We start from the raw sequence: 26,557 nt of genomic DNA, 5'->3' as shown, positions 1-26,557 counted from the left end.
GCGCGCGCCCAGTACCTTTTCCTCGCTCTGGAAGCCTCTCGCGTGCTCCCAAACCGCCCCCTTCGCGGAGGCCGCCGGGTCCAGCCCCGCCCCTACTGGGCGGAGGCGGCGGGGCCTTGGCGCGCGCGCGCGCGCTCAAAAGCCCGGATGGGCCGCGGCTTCCGGCGCGGGGGTCCTCGGACGGCAGGGGGCGCGCATCCGGCGCACCTCGGCCAGCTCGGCAGGTTTGGGGGCCTATGCGGCCCGGTGTGACTGAAAGGAAAATGGAGCAAAAAACCTAGTCTGAGGGGTAGCCCTCACCCCTCTCACCGAGGTCCTGCCGTTTTCACCGCCAGGAGCCTCTTTTTTTCTCTGGATCTACTGCGTTCGAGCGCCCCGCCAGCCAGGGCCCTGCGAGTGGAATGGTCGCCGAGGCCCGGGGCGTCGGGCTTCCGCGTGCCCGGTAACGGAAACTGGGGAGCTTCGGGGGACCCTTCCAACTCCGACTGCAGTCGCGGAAAACCCCAGTTAGTGAGCATCAGGTACCGGCGTGGAAGCGCGTGGGTATTTCGGGGTTTGTTCTGGGACTTGGGTCTCCCGGCTCGCTCTCCGCCCCGCGCGCAGCCTTTAGGTTTCGTGGTGGGGGGCGCGGGGCACGTGGGTTTGTAGAGGTTTTGTGGGAAGCAGGCGAGACTGTCGCCGCCCGGGAGGAGGGCGGGGTCTTAGGGCCGCGCTCCGAGCGGGCGGGGGGTTTGGGAGGGGGCTCCGAGGGCCTCCGGGGTAAAGGTCATGTGTGCGGGGGCAGCTGCCGGGCTGCGGGCAGCTTCTTGACCCGGAGTCGTAGTAATGACAGGTGTCTGTTCGGTAGCTTCTATTACCTAGGCGCTGAGTCTGGGCAAGATTGGACTGGTTCTGTGGGTAGGTTGACTCAGCTTTTCCTGATGGGCTGGTCAAGTTCGGACACGTTCCGAGTCTGCAGTAGAAGGAGCTAAGCCCTGACTTGTCTCCAGCCGGGGCTAGTTAAACCATGCCTTTTCCCAGCTGTATTCTCTGGCTGTTTGGGAGAGAGAACCTGTAGTCACCTTACGTATAGCACTTACTTTATGCTGATCCAGGTAAGGACCCACTTGCTAACGGCTTTACTTATAGTAAAGGCGTTATTTGTCTCATTTCTATATGATTTTTGTCTTCTTTTTTTAACAGGTGTTTTATTATTTCAAGTTTTTATCGTGTGTTTTTTTTCCTACTCTTAGGCAAATGTGCAATACCAACATGTCTGTGTCTACTGAGGGTGCTGTAAGCACCTCACAGATTCCAGCTTCGGAACAAGAGACCCTGGTTGGTATTTTTGTCCCCAGTGTAACTTTAACAAAAAGTTATTTTATGAGGTGATCTGCTAAATTCCATAGACTCTTATTATAGCCTGGCTCTTTTAAGTGAAATTGTAGTCCATAGCTTAAATTCTGCCACTCAGCTGTAACTGTGGAGCAGAAATTAATTGTAAGCATCATTATTTATTTTTAGCTTTTTACCAAACAATTTAAAAGTTTCATTATCTTAACTATGGATGGTGAAGTTACGGTTTATGTGACTGATTTTCTATTTGACCTGTCAATATTTAACTTTTAAATGGTTTCTGAAAGTCACAGAAATAATTCATGCTTGTTGTAAAGATTTTAGACATTACAGAAAAATATAAAGTAAAAACTGAAAATTCTGGTCTTTTGATCACATTTACTTTTTAGATCTTTTTGTATGTACATATCCACATATATATGTGTACATGTGAGTTTTAATTATGTTGTTCAGTTTATTTTGCTAAAATAGGATTTTATGTATATATATTGGGCAAATAACGTGTCAATAAATAAAATCTAGAATTGTTCTTTAACTGTGGTAAATCCACAGTGTTTGTATACCATTTAAAAAATTTATGCCTTTAGTGAGAGTTTTTTTACATTGCTTTTAGTTCTTGAGTATTACAAATAGCACTTTGTTTATATATTTTAAGGCAAGTGATATCTCTCTCTGCCAAAACTGAGTATTATCACTTTATTATTTTGCCATTGTTTTGACAAAGGAATTGTATTGTTTAAATTTGTATTTCCCTAATCTTTGGTGAGGTTGGGCATCTTGTCATTTGTTGAATTTGTGTCTTTTGGAATTTGCTTGGTCTTATCTGTATACTTTTCTTTTAGGCTTAATGGTTTTTCTTAATTTGTAGCTGTTCTCTGTTTCAAGTTATTTGGTTTTTATCATTTATAAGTGTTAAAACTAACTTTGCTTATGTGGTCTTTAAGTAAAATTTGATTTCTGCTGACATTTGAATTTCGTGTCATGCCTTGGACGAACTCTTCCCTCCCAAAATGATGCAAATATATTGCTGTATTTTCTTCTAGTGCTTTTTCTTTTCTCATCTAGAATTTTATTTATGTAAGATTAAAGAATGGTATTTTTATAATAATTTTCTTATTAATGCATGTCTTTTAAGTCTTAAAAAGCTTATGGCTTGTAAAGTCATTAGCCTCCAACTAATAAAAATAAATGAAAATAAAATAAGCAAAAAAGCTTATGGCTTTTCATTGCAGATGTTTCATTTTGCATTGTTTTGTATAGTTTGAAATTAATATAACAAAATTTTAGAAAAACAACTATGTTCTCTGGGAGAATTGATTCTTTAAATAACTTGAAAATAAAGCTCATGATGTAAGCACGTGGGGGAAAAAACTCATGATGAGAACAATTAACGATTCAATACTACATTTATTGTGTATTTAAAATTTTTCTGTTATTAAATAATGTTCTGTTGATTAGCAGGAAACAGGCAATTTTTTTAATCTAGTTTTGAGAATTGGATCCCAAACTGGGTTGCTGTCAGATTTCAGAGTTAGATAGGACTGGAGTAGACTGAAGGGAGGTGCAGAAGCACCAGCCTGTAGGCTGGTTGTGTAGCTGTGAAGATCTTGAAGATTCTAATATAGCAACAGATAGGGAGAAAGAACAAAAACACATTACATCCCTGCCCCCTTGCCGGTTATTTTCTCAATACAACTTGCAAAGCCTCTGGATCAGAGGCAGCAAACTACAGGCTATGAGCCAAATTTGGTCTGCTGCCTAATTTTGTGAATAGTTTTATTGACATGCATCCACATGCATTGGTTGCATATTATTTATGCTTCTGAGTCATACTGTCTGGTGAGAAAAGCTTTAGAATATTTACTGTCTGGCTCTTTAAAGAAAAAAGTTGACCCTTTCATCTAGTTGGCTGGCTCTTTCAATACAGGTTGTTCATTGTGTTGGTCATTTTTGTGTTTGTGCAATATCCAGTACTGTCTGGTGCATGGCAGAAGCTCAAAAAATGCTTGTTAAGTAGATACGTGGAACATGGCCAGCTAAAAGTCAGCCTGATACTATAGTAGGAGGAAAACGCTGGCTTGCCATTGAGGGTTGTGAGTTGTAGTATTCAGATCTGCTCTTAATTATCCTTGTCAGCTTGGTTAAAGTTCCCTAACCTTCACAAACCTAATCTGCAGAAAGGAAAGGTTGGTAAAGGGACTCAGTGTAAATTAGATTTATTTTTTTCTCTCAGATTTTGTAATTTAGCTTACAGTAAGCTCGTTTGAGTATTCAGTTTACAGTTGAGCTTGTAAGGTAGTAAGCAGATGATAGAAATAGCTGGAAGGAAAAGAGTAAGTTTCACTGCCTTGGTGTGAATGTTGATCACAGCTGATAATGCTTGAGGGTCCTCTGATTACTTGCATAATAATTCCGTGCCAGTATTTTTCTCCCCAAACACAGTCCATGGTATTCAGTTTGCATAGTCTGTTAACATTTAGTGAAGACATTATGACTGACTTTTTGGGGTCTAACCTTGTGAGGTTGCTAGACATTGTGTTTGCTACCCTTATTGAAATTCTTTATGGATGAGTTTCCTGCAGGTCTTATGGTTCTGGAATGATTTAAAAGTATAATAGCAACTCTTTGTTCTTTATAGGTTAGACCGAAGCCATTGCTTTTGAAGTTGTTGAAGTCTGTTGGCGCACAGAAGGACACTTATACTATGAAAGAGGTATGCTGAACAAGTTTTAAAAAAAAGTCTTCCTGGTTGCATACAGCCATGGTAAGGAATTGGCCATATAGAGGGATTTTCAGTAAGCAGTAATATTAAGTATTTTGCTCATTTGGACTGGAATTTGAAGCTGAAAATTCAGTTTATACTCGAATTTCATTTCTTAGCTGGGAACCTCAGACAAGGGGAAGCTCTATAGGAGTTTTTTGCCTTTTTGTGCTGTTAACCCACTTGATGCACTAGTGTAAAGTCTTTTCAGACTGGTAATTCTTTCTCAGAATCATGTTTTTAAATGGATGAAATAAAATATATAGGATTACAGTGGGAAAATTACATTAAAATATAGTTAACAAAATAGTAAACAAGTTTGTGATACATGCTTTTTTGTGAACACTTTAATTCAGCAACAGATCTAATAAATTAATTTGGAAGTTGTAAGCATAATTGGTATTTTGAGATGTTTACATCAAGCATAGTATGATATGAGAAATGCTTGTGATTTTTTTTATTGGTGACAAAATCACAGTTATTAATAATACTTTGTGATTTGTTGCCTGTATTCATAATTGAAGGAAAAGCTAAATTTCAGTTAAAAGGCAGTGAGAATATAGATAGACAGTTTTTTTCCCACCCAAATTAATGGACCCCCTGAATTCTATCCAAGGACTTTTTGGGCATCCATGGATCCCAGGTTAAGAACTTCTGCACTAGAGATACATGAGTACAGTATACTGATCTTTCTGGGATAGAGGTGAGCTGATTTGTGAACATGCATTCTATTTAATAGATAGATTTCAATGTGTTGTTCTCTAGCTTTGAATTTGTGCACAGAAGCATGCTTTTCACTGAGAGATCGGGCTGTGTTGGGCAAAATTTGATGTGAATGAAATGTGTCTCTTCCCCATCTCTCACAGTTTATGGGGCTCAGATTACTTTAAAATACTGAAGTACCTTATCTATATCAGGATAGTGGGCAAGAAGAGATTTCAGATCCTTTTCATTTTTAGCCACACCAGAAATTTTCTTACAAGATGTTTGGTAGAATGAGTCTAGGTTGTCTTCCTTCTTCCTTTCTCACTGTCTACCATTTCTGATCCACAGTCACATAGAAATATTCCTTAAAGTTTGAAAGCTGCGTAGCCAATTGAGTCTATAGATGATGCTTGCAGGGAAGTATCAAGGTAAATGATGTTTTTAGGGATGTTAACTTGGGTCTGATCTGATGTTATTATATAATCAGTTAAGGAAACAAAAAGATATGACTTTAGAAATAAGGAGAAAATTGATCAAGACCATGATCAAGACTTAAAATGCTTATGTTAGACCATGTAGAGTGATGTATATGTTGTCTGACACAGTTTCCAGTTGTAGAATCTTTGTTCTTTGGTATGTGGCAGAGTAATGAAACCTGGTATGGAGTAGTAGAAAGAAAGAAACACTGGACTAAGAGTCAGAAGACCTGGTCAGTTTCTTTACTTCTCATATGATTTATGAAATATCAGAAGAAAGAGAAAGTACTCCTAAAAGTACATTGTAAACTGTAAAATATTTAACCATATATGTATGATTCAGGGTCATTATTTGGTCACTTACTGTATACATTACACTGGTATCTTTGAGGGCTTAGTTCCTGCATTGAGTTCTCCCCAGCTGTTACGTAGATATAATTAATTGGTCATTATCTTGTCTTCCTCATCTGTGATGACCTCAGGTTATTAAGGTGTATGGTATCCAGCACTATTTAGTAAATGACTCCAGGTCACTGCTATATTTTAATTCATGTTTTTGATTCTGCAGCTTTTTATTGTTATCATTGGTTTTGCATTTTGCTGCCTTTTACTTTCTTCCAAATAAGTAATACCTAGATGTCTGGGCAAAGGAGAAGTCTGCCCTCCCCCACCCCTGGCCAGAGACACCTTTTAAAGTTTAAGTAAATCAGAAACAGTGTTTCTACTTCCCTCAAATTAAAAGGAGAACATATAAAATCAGCTCTTTGCTTTTTTAAGAGTATAGGATGGTTGTTGTTTAGATGTGGTTATTGATGTGGTTGTTGGTTGTTTAACCCTCTTCAGATAAATGAGATGTTACTGAGTGTATTTGAAACTAACATTTAATTTTCTTTAATGCTCAGAAATCATATTTCTATTTCAGGTTATATTTTATCTTGGCCAGTATATCATGGCTAAACGATTATATGATGAAAAACAACAACATATTGTGTATTGTTCAAATGATCTTCTAGGGGATTTGTTTGGAGTGCCAAGCTTCTCTGTGAAGGAGCACAGGTAAGTCTTTTGTCTATAAAATGCCAACTGGGCAGACGTTTCAGTTCACCTCCATCTTCACACCATTTTGTCAGAGAAAATAGTTAGAATATGCATAAAAGATAACTGAAATTTAATTTCTTAGTATTACAGCATATTGTTTGAGAACCTGAGTTCTGGAATTTTACAGGCTTGGGTTTAAGACCTAGCTCAGTCATTTACTAACAGTTAAATTAGGCACATTGGGTTAAGCCTTAAGTTTTCCCTGAATATGAAGTAGGAATGATATAAATATCCTAGAGGTTATAAGGAAGCAGTGTGTTAAAAAAAAAAAATAGTGTTTGGCACATGGAAAGCATTTAAGTATTAGCTACAAGTTACTGCATATTAAAAAAATATTCTTGTAATCATTTCCAAAGACAATCTTTATGTTATCTTGTGGTTAAAGGCTTAAATTTGAGCTCTAGTTACTTTGGAGATCTTTTTCTTTGTCATATAACATTGTGACCCTTAATCAGCTGCATTTAACCCAGGTAACATTTCTAGAATTGTTCTCCTGGAAATTGAAGACCCTTTTTTCAGTCATTCTTACTTTACATTTGAAATTCCTTTCATTTGATTTAGGACAGTTAGTCTCTTTGCAGTGTCTTAATTAATGGGATGAATACTTTTCACCTGAAACATTTAACTAGCTTCTAGTATTTAAGGCTCAATAATATTATAGATAAAAAGATAAGTTGGGATATTTATTACTTTAAAACAACTTCACACTTAAAAATATATATTCATTATTATGATGAGAGAGAGAGAGAAAGCTAATGTAAGCATCTTTCCACTGACAAGCCATTTATGTTTAATATTTTATTTTATACTTGGTCTTGGCATATAAGCTTTAATTTTATAAAATAAATAACTTGATAAATTTGCACTATATTAAATTTTGATAATGTTTGGAGCTGTAATTTCTGATACTGAAAGTACAGATTTAAAATCATTTTTGACTTGAAGTCTAATGTGTTAAGGTTAAACACTTGTGAAACTACTGACTTGGGAATGAGATATGAATAGGAATATTGGTTTTTGTGAGTTTAAGGTGCTATATTATTAGTCCCAAGGATGAAAACAATTAGCTGGGATTGGCACTTTCCCCTTAACCTTGAGAATTAGAAATGTCTTGTGACCAATAAATGTTCTTTAAAATCATTAATTGATTTAAAAAAAGAAGTACCATTGAGTACTGGCATAAGTGAATTGTTTCCTTATGTTCCAGGAGAGCAGAGATTTGTTTTTATTTCCTTCTTTGTTTTCCCTAATTTCTAGAACAGTGACTAGTAGTCAGCCTGTATTAAATGACTGCATACTGTTTCATCTTTTAATTTTCAGATCAAGAAAGAAAATCCATTAGATGATTGATCCAAGGTTGATGAAAGTCAAAACTATAAATCAAGTTCCTATATATTGGGTTTTACATAACCTACTATCTTTTTAAGGCAGTCTGCTTCTGTGCCCAGAGCTAGATAATTTCTGTTTGAAAATAAGAATGTTAACCTGCCTTATGTGTTCATACCAGTTTTTGTGGACTTTTGCTAAAGTCTAAACAGTGCATGTTTCAGGAAATGGAGATGAGAAATCTTTGATCTAGGGAGACCTTAGTGATTATTAAAAATGACTCTATGTAAATCATTGTGCAACTAATTATTTTGGTGCTTTTTAGTGTCTAGGAGTTTATCAGTACTTGAATGTAATAATTTAAAATTTGGGTTGTAGTATGATAGTTTATACTAATATACAGTTAAAAATCCTGTTCAGCCCAGTTTAATATATTTTTATTTTAAAATGTACATCTTTTTTTCTCTATAAGGAAAATATATACAATGATCTACAGAAATTTGGTAGTAGTCAGTCAGCAAGGTAAGTTAATTTTGAATACCATAAACCATATACTATAAAAATATCTTAAAGACATTTTGTGGATGTGCAGACATTTTATAATTGTGATTCTCTTTAAAAGTTGCTCTAATTGTATATTTAATTATAGACAGGGTATGGTAAATTTAGCAGGAAGATATACATATGAACACAAATAACATAATGCTAAGTTTCTTGTGCACATTTGCACTATATCCTATTACATAAATTTAAACCTTGGGATGTCAGGTTAGAATTTGTTTTGAAAGGTAGAGAATTTCAAAAGATGCTGCATGGTAGACATATGATCTGACCTTGAAACATGTATTCAAAGACTTTGGGAAGTAATCCAGCTACCTAGGTAGGACCATTTGAGTGGAAGGGCCCTTTTCTTGTGTGTTTTTTATGATAGACAAAGCTTTGTTCACCAGTTTCTTCAGGTGAGTGCCATTTTACTTCCCTTCCTTTAGATATAGTTCTTAACTGGTTACATTTGGGTTACATAACCCGTTGATAATCTGATGAAAAGTGCTAGGTTCTTATTCCTTAAAGATATACCTAAACATATACAGTGATACTCTGGTAAATGTTTAACAGTCCAGTCTCCAGGGAAAGAGCCTTGATTTGTGGTTACTGGTTTTCATGATACAAATACTCTTAACCTTGACCGTTTGACCTGCAAACATGGGGTTAGGAAGAAATGTACATTTGGCTAGGGAGTGCTGGTAGGAGCTGGCTCCAATATACCACAGACTTCTCAAAGTCCATTTTTGGTCTGTAATTAAGAACTGTTCTCAGAGGCTTATTTACTTTCCAGAATGAACTGACCACCCCTTTGAGCTCTATTGTTCCGTATTAGATTTTATTGTTATATTACTTTGTTACCCTTACTTGCTTATTCATTTGTGTCCTATTCAGGTTTGCAATCTGCGTCACATAGTACAGTGTTTAGTAATAAGGTCTTCTAGTAAATGTGTTGAATTGAACACCTATTCTTCCAAAGTTAGGATTTAAGACCCAGAAAAGGGCATCACCATCTTATCCTAGAATAGAAGTAATTATTAGGCTGGTAACTTGGGATTTTGTTTCACAGAGTACTTTTTGAAATCAAATGAAGGCAAATAAACAACTACAGTATCTGTTGTAGGATTTTCAGTTTTCTGAAGTATTATCCCTGATGTATTCATTCATTTAAATAAACCTTTGTTGATTGCTAGAAAAATTGTATTAATGAGATGGTAACCTGTACGTTATTTCGATTATGAGTTTGTTTCAGGTTTTAGTTTACCTAATTAACTTCAGAACTCCTTTGTCATTGTTCTCAACCTTACTATACTTAGCACTTCCCTTTTATTATGTCTGTTTTATAACATCTCTTACACTAAAACAAAATGTAACCTATTCATTTGGACAACTTAAAATCAATATACCTTTACCCATAATACAAAAGAGAAACTTTTTAATGATAATGCATATCATTTCAAAATGTTAATACTCAGACCTGGCTTCACTGTTAAGGTGACATGTTTCCAAGGGAATAGTGAAGGGTATTTGATTATGATCTTTGGTGATTGTATATATTCCATATCTGAAATTTTGACTTGCACTGTGGGTCTATACATCCACATACAACTAAACCTACCTACCTGAAAGATACGCATTTCAGTTCGTTATTTTCCCATTCAAATCTGTTCATCATCTGAAGTTTCTCTCTTGGTGAATGATACACCACCCATTTATCCACCCAAGGTAGAATCTTGGAATCCTTCTTGACTCCTTTCTTCCTTGCCTTGTGTATTAGACACCAAGTTTCTGTTGGTTTTTACCTTTTTTAATTTCTCTGGAATTGGCCTTTTTTCCATGTGTTAGTTTAGGCTTTAATGCTTTTCCTGTGTGTAATTGCAGTTGCTAACACTGGTTTCACTGCCCTGTTCTCTTCTATTTTGGCAGAGTGAGTTGTCACTCCTCTGCTTAAAGTGACCATTTAGGGGTTCCTTATTACTCACTGTCCAAAATACTTGCTGTGAACTAGCAGATCAAGTTTATTTCTTAGATTAAACTGTTTTAATGGTGAGTGGCTGCAGCAGTGCCTTAGGGAGGAATGGGAAGTATTAGCTGAGAAGGATGCAGTGATTTGCAGTTGGTGACATGCATACTGCTTGTTGATATCTTTGTGCTATTTAGCAAGACATGCAGGATCCTTGATGATCCTGCTTACATTCCCATAGTAATGAGTACCTCTAGTTCTGCAGCAAACACAGGGGATTCACTTCTGGACGCTTTTTTCACACAGGGCTCCCTCAGTCTGAAATAGCCTTTCCCAGTTGTATTTCCACATATTCAATTAGGAAACCTTTCCTGATTCTTTGTCACTCAGACCTTGCCTTATCTCTGCCAAATAATCATTACTCCATACTCCCATCTTCTCCATTAATTTACTTCTTTTAGTGTGTTTATTGTACTTTATGAGGATTCTTACGTATCTTCTATATTAAAATGAATTACCGATTTACATCTCTAGTATCCAGCACAGGATGGCACTTGGGAGACTACAGGTTTAATGTTGGTTGAAAGTTAAACTGTATAAGGAGTTTGTCCTAGATAGCATCTACTGAGTAGCCCTTCCTTTCCTAGTTTGTGATTCTTCATTTTTATTTTCTATCAGAACCATCAGATTCAGGCACATCTATGAGTGAAAACAGGTGTCACCTTGAAGGAGGGAGTAATCAAAAGGTAATATTGATACAAACTCATTCTACTATGATGTTTCTTGAAAATTGGGGAAGGTTGTTTAAAACGATGTTTTTTTAGCTTCCTGGTGTTATAAGTTGTGGGTTTTTTTGTTTGTTTCTCCCTTGAATGCTTAGGACCTTGTGCAAGAGCTGCAGGAAGAGAAACCTTCATCTTCAGATATGGTTTCTAGACCATCTACCTCATCTAGAAGGAGAGCAGTTAGTGAAACAGGTATATATGAATATTTAATTGGCACTTTCAAACTGCTTTTCATTTTTCATTTTTTACTGATACTAGTATGTTTAGGCTTAAATTGTGCTTTTTTTGGTTTATGTGAATGAATTTCTGAGGTTGTTATTTTTATATGATTTAGTTGGCTTAAAAATTGTTTTCTTAGCAACATGTTTCTGGTTGACTACAGCAGGCACAGTTTACTGTGTCCTGTATTTTATAGTTGGCTCTCTGCTAGTCAGCATAATAGAGGACAAAGATAAAAACTGTTTTAGACATCATTCTTAGTCACCTTAACAGTTAAAAGTATTTGTTATTTCTAATAAATAAAACATAGCAATGAGTTTAAAAACAGAAAGTAGCATCTTAGAAATGAAGATGAGGTAAAAATAGCTGAGAGCATTTTTAACAGAGAAAAGAGTAGGGGGAGGAAGCTGTTACCCAGTGAAAGTCATAATAACTAAAACTGTGTATTTCAAGTGAAAAAAAAGAATTTAGCAGATCACTGAGGTTATATAGATAAACTCAGGGTAGAGTTTTGTACATGAGGGCGAAGGGCAGAAAGTGCAGAGGATGTCTTACTAATAAATACATAGGACTAGAACAAATGGTTAGTTATTTGGGGCTGGGAGTGGGGTGGGGTGGGAATCAGATTACATCTGTACATTATGCCAAAATGAATACTCAATGAGTTTAAAAGATAAAGTAAAAATTACAACATACTGACATAAATTCACTTTTAAAATTCTACTGTTAATATTTTTATTTTATTAAAAGTTTCCAAAAATCAGTAAGAAAAATATTAAAAATCAAAATTGCAAATTTCATAGTAAATACAAATGACTAATAAATATGAGGAGGGATAGATTTTAGTGATTTAGCTTTATAGACAACAAAAAAATGCAAAAAAGATGTCTTTTCTGGTCTTTCAAATTAGCAAAGATAATTTAAAAAAAATATTTTTTTAAAATTCTTGCTAACTTACATTGTTGACACTAATACACCGGTGGTAACATCAGTTAGTATAAATTGATTGACCTTTATGAATTATAAAAAGGCTTGGGGTCCTTAACATTATCACGGTTAACTCCACTTCTAGGAATCTCTCCTAAGGATATAGTCAGAAATTCAAAGATTATATGTAGAGATATTAATTAAAGCATTATGCATAGTTGAAAACATACGTGATGCCAGAGAATGTCATCATTCTAGTCCAGACCATTGTCATCTCTTACCTGGGCCACTGCAGCAGCTTCTGAGTTTTTGTTTCTAGTTACTGCTGCTTCTGTCCTTTACCACAGTACCGAAAGGGATCATAAAAGGTAGACTGGATTGTGTTATGCCAGATCCCCGTTAGCTATTTTGAAGCTATTAACCTTCAAATAAAACCCACACTTTTACATTGGCTTGCAAGGCCTGATCTATTTTTATTCTGGTTTTTGGCCTTTTCCCCTACCTTCACTGTGTTTCAGCTGCATTGATTGTTTGGTTCTCAAACAAGTCAAAATTCTTTCCAGCTTGCACCAGTTTTTTTTCTTCAGGAATTCTGTCTCAGCCTTGTAAGACCCAACTCCTCATTTTTAAATTTTTGCTTAATTATTACTTTGTCAGAGAGGCTGCCTCTAACCACCCAGAAAAGTAGATCCCTTTTTGTTACTCTTTTCCTTGGTACCCACTTGTTTTCCTTGATAACACTCATTATAGCGTGAAAATGGTTGTGTTTTGGTTGCCTTGGTGTTTGAATGTAAACATCCTCTGGTGGTAGGGATGATGGCTGACTTCACTTTTACACCCACTGCCTAGCACTGTGCCAGACAGAACCCAGTGCTCAGATTTGTGGACTAAAATAGTTCAGTTATGATGAACATACATTATGGACACTATATTCTCAGGTATTAAAAATAATGTAAAAGAATATTTAAGAGAAAACAGCTCCTGGTGGTCCTTTTTTAGTGGTTCTGCAGTTCTGTTTTAGTGGTGAGGAGTTGGTGCTTTCATTGCTAGGGCCTGGGTTGGATCGCTGGTTGGGAAACTGAGATTCTACAAGTCATGTAGTGCAGCCAAAAAAAAAATTAGAAAACAATCCCAAATTATACATACAGTGAGATATAGGTATGTTTAAGAAGAAATAAATTTTTTAAATGACAGCTGGAAAATTACTAAAGTGTTAATAGTAGTTATCTCAATAGTAATATTACAGATGATTTACCTTTAAATTTCTATTTCTCAAGAGATTTCTACAATAAGTAATATAATACTTTGATAATCAGAAAAGGCCCCAAAGGTTATTTTTTAATAGAGTTAAAAAAAATATTCTGGACTTTGAAAAAATATGGATCAACAGTATGGTTTTAGCCTTCTAGCCCACATCTTTCAGTCCAGGTCACCTTTTCTAATAGTATAAACATGATTAAGAACTTCTATCAGAAACTTGTGATCTTAGAGGATATAAGTGTGTTTTGGGAAATCAGAGGAAGAAGAGATTACTTCTGACCAGGAAGGTTAAGAGAGGGAAATGGAATGAGCATAGGTGTGGGTTGTACCTGTTTCACGCATACAGATTAGGATTATATTTTATTAAATCTCATAACCCTCTTAGGTACTTAACATGTAAGGCTGCAGTGAGCACCCTTGCACATGTGTTTTTAAATGATTGTGCAGATACTATCTACAATAGAAAAACTGCCATAAAATGTTACACTGTTTGGGATTTTTACCAGTAGTGTATAAAAAGTCCTTTCTCCCAAATCTCTTGAGACTGCTTCTCATTTTGGTTTTTGTCATTCTCATGGCTGGAAAATGGTATCTCATTTCAGTTTGCATTTCTTTGATCACTAGAACGTAAGCCATTTTTTCATGTTTATTAGTCATTTATATTTTATGAATTGAACTGTCCTTTGACTTTTTAAAAATTTTGTCTTTTACTTGATTGGCAGGAGGACTTTGTGTAAATGGATATTAACCATTTTCTAATATATATTGCAGTTCCTTTTTAATCTGACATTGCCTTTTCATTTTTATTTATTGTATTTTATATTGTTACTGAGTTTTAATTAACATAACCTAATCTTGATAATCTTTTTCTTGAGGGCTTTGTAGTGTTACATTATACTTTCCCGCCCTTCCCATTCTTATATAAAAGTAGTTGGATGGTTTTGCTCTTTGTGTTTGGTTTTTTAATCCACTTGGAGTTTATTTTTATGTCTGGTATGAGGTAGGACTCATTTATATTCCTGACAGATTTGGTAACATGCTGAGTTTAAGTTAATTTCTTATTTAAAATAAAATGGATCAGGGACTTTGTTGGTGGTCCAGTGATGAAGACTATGAGCTTCCACTGCGGGAAGTACAGGCTTGAGTCCTGGTCAAGGAACTAAGTTCGTGTGTGTCACCTGGCCCAGTAGATAAATAAATAAGCCACATGGCCAAATAAATAATAAATGGACCAGTTCTGCTAATTGTGATTCCTGTTAAAAATACTGGGTACTAAGGAAACTGAAACATTAAGAATACCTTCTAGGTAAATTAAATAATTTCAAAATCTTTTAAAGTTTGACAGAAAAATTCTAAGACTGGTTAGTAAAAACTCTAGATGGATTAAATTAATTGTGACTGGATAAAGTTCTGAAACAAGCTTTGAAAGTTTTTTTAAAATGTAGTGTTCTGCCATCAGTTGGACAGATCCAGTAGAAGTGTTGACTTTTGAAGCATTCATTATTTTTCTGTTTAATTTCATTGAAGCAGTTTTAGTACAGATAGGTAACTTAAGACAGCTCAATGTTTAAATAAATTACAGCATAGCAATTTAATTGTTTTTCTTTACATATTTAGAAGAAAATTCAGATGAATTACCTGGTGACCGACAGAGAAAGCGCCACAAATCTGATAATATTTCCCTTTCCTTTGATGAAAGCCTTGCTCTGTGTGTAATAAGGGAGATATGTTGTGAAAGAAGCAGTAGCAGTGAATCGACAGGAACTCCATCAAATCCGGTAACCCTCTAAAGTCTAGTTCTGGCATTCCTAATAGGCATTCAGACAGAATGTACATGTATGATGTATGATTGCTGCTATACACTTGGTAAATTTGTTTTCTTTCAAATGAAACTGTAAATCTTCCCTACTCCTAACCCAGGTTTGGCGAAAAAGGTGGAAGATAATGGAGTTGCACTGGAGTGTGTTGCTAAAGTTCATACCAATGTTAATAGTTTCTAATGTCACCCTACATATTGGAGAATCTTTGTGGGCCACTGCACCAAAGATAATCTTAGAATTCTAAACAATTTTGTCTCGAGTATTTATAGTAAAAATACCTTACTACAGCTCTCAGCTGTAATCTCATCTTCACATTTGCCATATGTAGATCTAGACCTCAGGGAAAGTATTTACTAAGACCATGAAATATTTGTATATTATTGCATGGATGATGGGAAAATATCAGTACTTTTTGATTACTGATAGAATAATTCCAGAGTGTTAGCCAGCATTAGTGTTTTTAAGATACCACTGAAGGAGGGTTTGTAAAGAAGTTTTTGTCAACAGGAACACTTAACAAATGGAATATTTTCTTGTCATTATACATTTGTCTTTAAAATGAAATTAAAATTGGAATCTTTATTTGTGATATGGCAATGTCTCATGGCCATTCTGTATATTAGTGATCGTTTTATAGTTTTATAGAATATGTAAAGAACTGAACCAATTATGACAGTAACCATGTTCTTTTTATGTATTCTTGTTACTTTATTATCTTTGAGTTTTTTTCTTCTAAAGCAGGGGTTTTATTGATAGAGATGCACCCTCTAGATTTACTGTTTAGTAGAGCTGCTACTTGTACAGGCCACTAGATGGCATGATGAGCTCTCCTCCAAGAGCAAGTTCTTCATTCGGTAGATATTTGTGTCTTTTCTGTGACAGGTTTCTTTTGGCAGTACTGATACAGTAGTAGTCAAGGTAGATATGATCCTTGCCCTTGTTGGGAGATAGGTCATCAGCAATCAAACAAATAATTTAAATAGTCAATAAATGCTGTGAGGGAAGAAATAGATTCTTGAGAGCAAATATGTGTGAGTTAAAAATTGAATCCACCCTGGTAGCTCAGACGGTAAAGCGTCTGCTTACAATGCAGGAGACCGGGTTCAATCCCTGGGTTGGGAAGATCCCCTGGAGAAGGAAATGACAACCCACTTGAGTATTCATGCCTGGAAAATCCCATAGACCGAGGAGCCTGGTAGGCTACAGTCCATGGGTTCACAAAGAGTCTGACACGACTGAGCGACTTCACTTCACTCACTTAAATTAAACTTGATGTGTCACGAACTTCATGTTTGGATAATTTTATTCCTTACAGATGGTTTTAATACAATAACTATGCCCCATTTAAACTTACAGTCTTTGTTAAAGTTGTTTCAGAATTCTAGGTAAGTGATACTAAAAGGTTTTGTTCATTCTACCCGGAATACTGCCTTGTAACCAAAGCAGTGTAGAGGGTACTTTTTTTGTTAGTCCTATTCTATGCTCTCTTCTAAAAATCCTCTTTATTAAAATAAAGTTGTGTTGTTTTTCAGGTGAAGTCCCGAGTTGTGAAAGCTTTTGGTTGGGTTGATGTTTTTTCTTTCCCTCTTCATTTTGGCTCATCTCACATGAGGTGGTTGTCTGGTGTTGTCATTCATCAGTTTGTGAAGGGAGCTAAAGGAAAGTGCCTTTGCTTCCCATCTTTTCTTTCTTTTGAGTTCAATATATTGGAACTAAGGGCTATATTCTAGGCTCTATACTAGGCAAATACCATATTTTGTCACCTGAGCAACCTCAGACTCCATTTATAGATGGGAAAACTAAGACTTGGGGTTTCAAATAACTTTAGATCACATAACTAATAACCAAAATTCAAAAAAACAGATTTTGATATTTTTCCAGATCAAGGCTGTCTGATGCTGTTTAAATACAGAGATTAAAAGTTTCTAGGTTTTTGTTTTATGAACATCAGGTGAAACTTTTGAAAACTACCTTAAATTTTGCTTTCTTCATAGAACCCCTTAGGTAAGCATGGGCCAACTTTTTCTGTGAAAGGATGGATAGTTAGTGTATTCTGATTTGACTTAAGATTTTAGTGTGATTGTTAATAGAGGACCCCCTCCCTTTTTTTTTTAAGAGTTAGAACTGCAATTCCAATGTTACTTTTACTATTTTCCTAACATGGTTTAAAATATTTTAGTCTTTTGACCTTAGTGGTTATAAAATAATATACCTTGTTTTTATAAATGATTAAATATTAGTGATCATTTAATCCAAACTCATGTTTCATGGATGAAATCGTTGTGGCGTTTACAAACTGAATGTGTCTAAGCTTAAAAGCACTTAATGACAAATCTAAAATAAGAATGTATGTATCCTGACTACTAGACCAAAGTACTTTTTCTGTTTCTAGCTTCTGCTTTATGTATGTTCTACCCTTCCACTGATGGCAAATATTGCAGGACTGAAGGTCTTAGTTTCTTATACTGTTAATCAGAATTTTAAAATAGGAATCACATGAGCAGATACAAAATTTTTAAAATAAATTTTAAAAATTATATATGAAAGCTCTTCCAAAGAAATTCTCAAAGTTCATTAAATATAAATCATAATTATTGTATGTGTTATAACTACTAGCATCAAGATATAAAGATGAATAGAATTTGTCTTAACTCTTAAAGTATGTGTAATTCAGATAAATGTGCATGCAAAATTATGTTTTGTATAATTTGTGTGTGAAAATAATATATGAGTTATTAAAGGTGGGAGTGTTTTTTTAGTTACAGTATTGACAAAGCCTTCGGCAAAAAAGGAGGAGCAGGATTTGAAAACTCAAGTCATTCCAGTTAGGGAGGACTTGTGTGGAAGTTGAAGTTTGGTCTAGAAAACAATCTGAATCTGGCTAATTTTTCATATTTAGTGAAGGGGAAGCAGTGTGTTTAGTTGGAGAAAATATGAAAATGTTAATATAGATGTTACTGTATGTACCTTGAATGCCAAGGGAATTTGGCCTTTTTCTTAAATGGAATTTTGAACAGAGAAAATACTTATCTAGTCGTAACTCAGAAGCTTAACCTAGTGTCCATGTGTAGAATGGGACTGAGGGGAAATTAGGTGCACAGAGGATGAGTTAAGAAGCTGTTACAGGTAATGTCCATTAAGTCATCTTTTTCTTGCCCCTGATTCTAGGATCTGGATGCTGGTGTAAGTGAACATTCAGGTGATTGGTTGGATCAGGATTCAGTTTCAGATCAATTCAGTGTAGAATTTGAAGTTGAGTCTCTTGATTCAGAAGATTATAGCCTTAGTGAAGAAGGACAAGAACTCTCAGATGAAGATGATGAGGTAGTCTGTTTCTTTTCTCTGATTATATTCTAAAATTCTTATATATGTTCCATATTCATTAACTGAGATTGAAATAATGTTATCAGATTTCACATCACAATTTTTGACTCTTGATTTATTCAAACTAGAATATTGGTTTATGGACTTGAGGCTTTGTAATTCCTTGTTGTCTTATTTATATTTTTAAAAATACAGTGTCAAGAAATCAGTAGGCCTTAATGAGCATTATAATAGTCTGCTCGTTTTAAAATTAATCCATTTCTCCTTTTTTCACTGTTAATTTACTTTTTATAAAAATAAAGCATGCAATTAAAGTCACATACTACCACCAGATCTGTTTCCTAGAAATGACCAGCTTGAACATTTCTAGCTGTTTCACTGTTACTTAATACTTGCATATTTATAAAACAAAACTGCTTGTATTGAAGTTTTTACTTGATTCATTTTAAACATCCTCTGTGTTGACTTTCTGTGGTAGTGGGTGAGGATTTTATTGTCCTCTTATTTCTCTCCCTTTGTATTCACTCATTCCATGTGACCTTTGTCTCAGATTTCTCATATATAGCACAGTTGGACCACAGGTTCCACATCTGCAGATTCAACCAAGTGCAGCTTGGAAATATTCAAGTTAAAAAAAAGATTTCCAGAAAGTTTCAAAATGCAAAACTTGAATTTGCTGTGACCCATCAACTTTACATAGCATTCATGTTGCATTTACAACTTTTTATATAATACTTACATTGTATTAAGTATTATAAACAATCTAGAAATGATTATATTATAGAGGAGGATGTGCATAGGTAGTATGCAAATACTGTGCAGTCTTACACAAAGGACTTAGGTGTCTGCAGATTTAGGTATCCTCAGAGGGTCCTGGAACCAGTCTTCCCACAGATACAGAGGGACAACTGTAGTACATATTGTTTGTTTAGGACTTACACTGACAGGTCTTACTGGTTGAAGAAGAAAGGTGGTGAATCGATGCTAATGTTGTTTTGTTTGTTTTAGGTATATCGAGTTACTGTGTATCAGGCAGGCGAGAGTGATACAGATTCTTTTGAGGAAGATCCTGAAATTTCCTTAGCTGTAAGTATACATTTATTTTTTTCAAGGAATCAAAAAATAGCTTTGAGATCAAGATTTAAAAAAATATATCTAGTCTTCTACCTCTTGACATAACTTTTATAAACTTAAATTGTGAAGTTTTAATGACTTTTGAAGTATTTTTGTTCTTTTATTGGATTGGAATCTTTTGCTACTCTTCTTAGTTTTTTTGTGTGTGCTGGAATTTGAACTTTTAAAGAACTGTATTATGGAAGATTTTGAGTATATATAACATAGAGAATAGTACAGTGTATCTCCTTTATACTTATCATTCAGTTCTAACATTTACCGACATTTTGCCAGTCTTACCAAATATAAATATTTTCATATTAATTTGTATTAGAACAGACAGGATTTTCTATTAAAGAAATTTGGACTTAAACATTTACATTATGCCTCAGAGTTCTTGAGGTATTGAATGTGTATTTTTTTAATTAAATATTGTTGTTTAATTTTTGTTTTTAATATTGCCTTTTATTTTTCTCTTTTCTGAGATAGTAACAATTACTAATTATCCAGTTAAAGTGAAAGAGAAATTGTAAAATTTTAGGAAAATACTATACTATATTAGGAAATAATTCACATAATTGATTGATTCATTTGATGTCAGGTTGAATTAAATATTTTAGACATAGGTCTTAATTTATCAAACTCCTGAAGTGTGTGTACTCAGTCATGTCCAGCTCTTTGTGACTGTGTGGACTGTAGCCTGCCAGGCTTCTCTGTCCATGGGATTTCCTAGGTAAGAATATTGGAGTGGGTTGCTGATTCCTTCCTCCCATATTACAAGACCTTTGTCTTTGGTTTTATCATTTAGTAGAGCGCTGCTTTTACAACTTGAAAGAACCAGTGTGGGAAGATGATTGGTCTCGACCTTTATTGCTAATATCTTATGTCATTTGTCAGGCACCTTAAAAATGGTTATATTATTCATGGCAAGATAAACAGGACCTCTGTGGCAGGTTTTACATGTCCAGTGTTTCAAGCAAGAACAATGCTCTGTTAAGGCAGGGAGATGAGGATAGTTCAGTGAAGAGGCTTTTGATGTGGAGGTTGTTACCAGTATTGCATCATGGGTAGAAAGATTGGGGAAATAAAGTTGAAATAAAGATGAAGCAGTGAGCAGTTACAGAGATGAGAACCCAGAAGAGGATAGACGAGTAAGGGCATGCATTTTGGCTAGTGACAAGGATGGCAGAGTTCAGCTAGTGGTGATTGCTGAGAACGTTTAGCATTTCCTTTGTGGGTGAAGTTAGGGAACACCCATTTGAGCCCTGGTTTTATAGAACTTCTAAAAGGGATTTAATCAATGGCAAACTGGATAATAGTTTTGTCTAGATTGATATGGTGAACTCTGGGCAAAGTATCAGATTTGAGCTTTTAAGGGAGTGGAGTGGGTATAGGCCTGTACGGAGAAGATCTCTTACACTCTGTGGAGTTAAGCACTTGGCTTAAACTGAATGAGGTGGTGCAGCGGTAAAGAATCTGCCTGCCAGTGCAGGAGACGCGCGAGATGTGGGTTCGGTCCCTGGGTTGGTAAGCTCCCCTGGAGTAGGAAATGGCAACCTGCTCCAGTGTTCTAGCCCGGAAAACGCCATGGACAGAGGAGTCCGGTGGGCTCGCAGCGAGCTGGCCACAGCCGAGCACACACACTACGTCCGTTGCTTGGGGGTTCCCAGGTGGCTCCTGCCACTGCAGGAGATGTGAGGTTGGTCCCCGGGTCGGGAAGATCCCCTGGAAGAGAAAATGGCAACCCACTCCAGTGTTCTTGCCTTGAAAACCCCATGGACAGAGGAGCCTGATGGGCGGTAGTCCATGAGGGTGCAGAGTCGGACACGACTGAGCACACACTCGAAATGAACCAACCGTATCTGTAACTTTATAGGTACATGTTAAGGTCATGGTGAATACGTTTTTCATTTTAGAATTTTTCAGCATAGTTTGGCTGGAAAAAATAGGTATTTCCAAGATGATGTTTGAGGGAAGATTTACTGTTGTATATAAAACATGAAATGCTGAAATTTGAGTTGTATGGTGAACATTTTGCCTTAGACATACTGAACAAGCTGCTAGCATTGCTGGGTTGGTCACTGAAGGGTTATAGAAGCTAACGCTCTTGTTTCCTTGAAGGACTACTGGAAGTGTACTTCGTGCAATGAAATGAATCCTCCCCTTCCACCTCATTGCAACAGATGTTGGGCCCTTCGTGAAAATTGGCTTCCTGAAGATAAAGGAAAAGATAAAGGGAATATGTCTGAGAAAGCCAAACTAGGAGACTCGATGCAAGAAGAAGAGGGCTTTGATGTCCCTGACTGTAAGAAATCTACAGTCAGTGATTCTAGAGAATCATGTGTTGAAGAAAATGATGATAAAATCACACAAGCCTCTCTTTCTCAAGAAAGTGAGGACTATTCTCAGCCATCGACTTCTAATAGCATCATTTACAGTAGCCAAGAAGATGTCAAAGAGTTTGAGAGAGAAGAAGCACAAGACAAAGAAGAAAGCGTGGAGTCTAGTTTTCCCCTTAATGCCATTGAACCTTGCGTAATTTGCCAGGGTCGACCTAAAAATGGTTGCATCGTCCATGGCAAAACAGGACATCTTATGGCATGCTTTACATGTGCAAAGAAGTTAAAAAAAAGGAATAAGCCCTGTCCAGTGTGTAGGCAACCCATCCAAATGATTGTGCTAACTTATTTCCCCTAGTTGACTGCCCTTAAAAACGGAATTATATATTATAAGCCTGAAAATTTAGACATGAAATTTATTTTTTATTTTTTTAGCTGTATCAAAGCAAGAAAATACTTTACATGTAGATTTCTTCCCAATAGTGATTATTCCTTTTAGGAAAATGCCTGTTCTGTTGCTATTTTATATTTGGCTCTCAGTGTAACTCAGATTGGATTTAGTACCTTTCATGTAAAAAAAAAGTTCAAAAAAAGTTCCTGTGAAAGATTTAATATTTAAATTTTAGATACTCTTAAAGCTTCCAGTCCTTCGTTTCTGTAGTCTTTCAGAGACGCTTAAAATACCGTAAGTCTCTTACATAGGATGATTTGGAACCTTTACGTTGTGAACTTGCTTCTTCTTTTTTTTTTTAAGTTGTGAATTTTCAAAGATGCAGACGAGCACTTGGACACTCAGCCACTAAGTTCACGAGTCTTTTGTATGTCGCCGTACGCGTGCATCCTCTGCGACTGGTGCTTTTGTGTACTGTACACGACTGTGCAGAGTACAGTAGTACAGTATTTTTTTTATTTAAAGCTTAGGATGTCCAGAAGCAAGTGTTAAAGCTGGGGTGATGTAGCTGTTGCTGCTGAGAAGCCCCAAGTGAGGAGAAGGAAGTGGCAACCCAGTCCAGTAATCGTGCCTGGAAAACCCCATGGACAGAGGAGCCTGGCAGGCTCCACAGTCCATGGGGTTGCAAGAGTCATACACGACTTAGCAGCTAAACCATCCACCACTACAAAGTGAATAAGTGTCTCAGTGTCTACAAAGGTTATATGCCCTATACAGCAGTAGCAGCTAGTTTTTTGGTGGGAGGGTGGGAGTCAAGGAAGACTTGGGGCTATTTTTTCATTTTATACTTACCCATAATGACCACTGTTTTTACCAGTCCTGTTAAACCACGAAAATGAATAAAATACTCTAAAGTTTCATATGGCCAAGTTAAAGTACTGAGCGGTAACCGTGGGCATGAAAGTGAAAACAGTTGAGAGAGTGGGCTGACAAGAGGGAAAAAGTAGCTGAAGAACCAAAGCGGTTCCCAACACAGGAAGTGGCATGGGGCTTTTCCGTGTGGAGGCGCCGTCCGTTCTTGAGGCCCAGGAGCTAAATGCAGACCAGCATGCGAAGCGAGAAGGCTGCCGCAGCCATTCAGAACGCACTCCAGCGTCACTGTGTCATTTTATGAGGAGGAAGAGCAGCTGCCACCCAGACATCCCTGGGTGGTTCTTCCAAGAGGGTAGACAGAGTTGAGTCCAGTAGGGAACCCGAACCTGTGCCGTCAGCGTCAGGCGTGGACGCAGTGGCAGCTTGCTTCTCTCTCCTGTTGCTGACCGTCCTTCAGCTCGACCGGCGCCCACCCCGCCTCCCCCAGTCAGTAACTCTCCTTGCCTGGTCACTTGCTGCCCGTCCCTCTGTACCGTCTGAAGTGTAACAGTGTGGTCTACTGCTGTAGTTTCTTAAGGTACTGCTCTGTAAGATGAAGAAGATTTTATTTTTTTTGTTGTTTTTGATGTATTATTTGTGAAAAGTATTCTAAACCTATTACAATATAGTGCTATGTAGCCAGTTGTGTTATTTGGGTACCTAGGCTAACTCAGTTGAACTAAGGAACATATTGGACTTAACAAATGTGCTCTTAGAACCTGTTTGTATGTAGGGACTGACTGCACTCTTTCTAGATAAAAGAAACATTGGTGCTGCATAAGTAGCACTGACACATTACTCACTCTCCAGTCTCTCTGATATGGTCAGGGATAGAATAAACAGAAGGCTTTTTTTATACCAGCTGAAGATGTCATAACCTCTCTAAATTGTCCAAAAATTATACATCATTTTAAGAATGACAGAATCAGAACAGAATTCTAAAATAACTCTCAAACTCTATAGAGTAACTTCTTGATTTATATTAAATCTTCAACAGACTAGTGAAAGTAACTTTGATTTACAAGGTCCCAGTGGTTTTCTCCTATACATGATAGTTGTACATAATCGGGTGAGGATAACAAAATCAACTGAACTGTGAGTTTAGGGTAGAACTGAGGGATAGTTTTGTACAGCAGTTACAGAGCGTGGTATTAAACTTTAAAAATAACCCCCCTTCACACACATATACAACTTACCTGTGTGTAGATAGGTAGGTAATGGCTGAATGGATCAGTACTTTAGCCAGAGTGTTCCTCAGATAGAGTAAAGCTTAATTTGGGGTTCATAATACATAAGCTGGGACTAAGTAGGATTGATCTCTGAGGAGAAAAAGATTATGAACACTGTATAGTCTTCTCCGTAGCTGTGAGTTCCACATCCATGAATTTTAACTTGGTTGGGAAATAGGAAAAAGATTCCAGAAAGTTTCAAAAAGAAAACTTGAATTTGTTGTACACTTTCAACTACATAGCATTTGTGTTATATTAGGTGTTATATAAATAATCTAGAGATTTAAAAGTATATGGGGGGAGAAGAACTTTTGCAAAAGTTATGTGCAAAACCAGTTTTTTTTTTTTTTTTGCTCTTGTGGGTTCTTTTTTTTTTTTTAACCATAGTATTTTATATAAGGGACTTAAGCTGCTTCAGATTTTGGTATCCCAGGGATCGGGGGGAATCTTAGAACCAACCCCCTATGGATACTAAAGGACAGCTGTACATTCAGGATATATTAGTCAGAAAGTATGCTATTTACAAAACATTCGAACTGTTGCAGATAATTTCATTCAACATACACATGCATTACTAATGCAGTCTAGATTGTCTAAATATTTTGATGTAACATGTATTTATTGATTTACAAATAAAAGATCTACTAAGTGCTTAAGAATTATTTAAAAAATGTGGTTATTGGCTCTTATAAGCAGTTTTCCCATAATGAGTTTCTTATTCCAGTTTTATTGGGATATAATGGACATAATGGATATATATGTGTCCAGTGGATATATGGATGTATATATATCCATATAATGGATATAATGGACCTTGGAAGGACTGATGTTGAAGCTGAAACTCCAGTACTTTGGCCACCTCATGCGAAGAGTTGACTCATTGGAAAAGTCCCTAATGCTGGGAAGGATTGGGGGCAGGAGGAGAAGGGGACGCCAGAGGATGAGATGGCTGGATGGCATCACCTACTCGATGGACATGGGTTTGTGCAAGCTCCAGGAGCTGGTGATGGGCCGGGAGGCCGGGCGTGCTGTGATTCTGGGGTCGCAAAAAGTCTGACACGACTGAGCAACTGAACTGAAATGAATACATTACTCTGCTGTAAGATGTTACAGCATAATGATTTGACTTATTAATAACATTAAATGATTATTACAGTAAGTTCAGTGAATAGCCATTATTTTAAATAGATAAATTACAATGACAAAAGTTATGTTCTTGGGATGAGAACTCAGGGTTTATTCTCTTTAATGTAGAACATACAGCGGTGTTAATTACATTTATCATGTTGTACATTATATCTTTAGTGCTTACAACTGGAAGTTTGTACCTTTTTACTGCCTTCATCCATTTCCCCTCCCCCAATTCCCCACCTGATAACCACAAGTCTTTTTCTGTTTATTTGGGGTTTTTTTGAAATATAAAAACCTATAATACTGTTGTTAGTTCCTGTTATACAACAAAGTGATGTGGTATTCTATACATTTTCAAATGAACACAATATCATGATATATTACAATACAAAGATGTTACATAGTTATTGCCTGTTATTCATACACTGTGCATTTCACACCATGAGTCATTTACTTTGCAACTAAATATTTGTACCTGTTAAATCTCCCTCACATTTCTTTCCTCCTTTGATCTCTCTGTGGCAACCAACCCTTTCTGATTTGTTGTGTTCATTTTTTAGATTCCACATATAATGAAAGCACGCAGCGTTTGTATTCTCTGATTTATTTCACTTAGCATAATACCCTCTAGGTCTATCCATATTGTTACAAATGGCAAGGTTTTGTTCTTTTTTATGGCTAGTCTTGTACAGTGTGTGTATACTGCATCTCTGCATCTTTACTCATGCAGTGATGGATACTTGGGTTGCTTTCATATCTTTGCTGTTGTAAATAGTGGTGGAAACACTGAAGTGCGTGTAAGTTTTTGAATTAGTGCTTTTGGTGTTTCAAGGTATATACCTGGAGTGGAGTTGCTGGATGATACGGTACCTCAATTTTTAGTTTTTTGAGGAAGCTCCA

At 36.4% G+C, this 26,557-nt stretch overlaps 1 protein-coding gene across 5 annotated transcripts; it reads left to right on the top strand.

Annotated features, from left to right (window-relative positions):
- Positions 1-255: 255 nt before the first annotated feature.
- On the top strand, positions 256-25,685 carry MDM2 (MDM2 proto-oncogene). 5 transcript variants are annotated; one of them, XM_020888745.2, is made up of 12 exons: positions 432-521; positions 848-1,094; positions 1,233-1,317; positions 3,974-4,048; positions 6,200-6,333; positions 8,174-8,223; positions 10,886-10,953; positions 11,088-11,184; positions 15,016-15,176; positions 18,387-18,542; positions 19,551-19,628; positions 21,777-25,685. In XM_020888745.2, exons 3-12 carry the CDS (start codon positions 1,237-1,239, stop codon positions 22,350-22,352), a joined length of 1,476 nt encoding a protein of 491 aa, XP_020744404.1. In that variant the 5' UTR covers positions 432-521; positions 848-1,094; positions 1,233-1,236; the 3' UTR covers positions 22,353-25,685. The 5 variants fall into 5 exon arrangements, with proteins under 5 accessions (XP_020744405.1, XP_020744404.1, XP_070310724.1 ...); XM_020888746.2 differs by lacking the exon at positions 848-1,094 and having other exon boundaries at positions 256-539; XM_070454623.1 differs by lacking the exon at positions 1,233-1,317.
- Positions 25,686-26,557: the final 872 nt, after the last annotated feature.

Source organism: Odocoileus virginianus, chromosome 24 (assembly GCF_023699985.2).
Source record: "Odocoileus virginianus isolate 20LAN1187 ecotype Illinois chromosome 24, Ovbor_1.2, whole genome shotgun sequence".
Classification (NCBI taxonomy): Eukaryota; Metazoa; Chordata; class Mammalia; order Artiodactyla; family Cervidae; genus Odocoileus; species Odocoileus virginianus.
Note: the sequence above shows the minus strand (reverse complement) of the source record. Positions and strands in the feature narration are given on the sequence as shown.

Coding starts and splice junctions, on each gene's coding strand:
- MDM2 (XM_020888746.2), top strand. CDS start 1,237: ATGTGCAATACCAACATGTCTGTGTCTACTGAGGGTGCTGTAAGCACC. Junction 1,318..3,973: donor CTTCGGAACAAGAGACCCTG/GTTGGTATTTTT, acceptor TGTTCTTTATAG/GTTAGACCGAAGCCATTGCT. Junction 15,177..18,386: donor CAGGAACTCCATCAAATCCG/GTAACCCTCTAA, acceptor CCCTGATTCTAG/GATCTGGATGCTGGTGTAAG.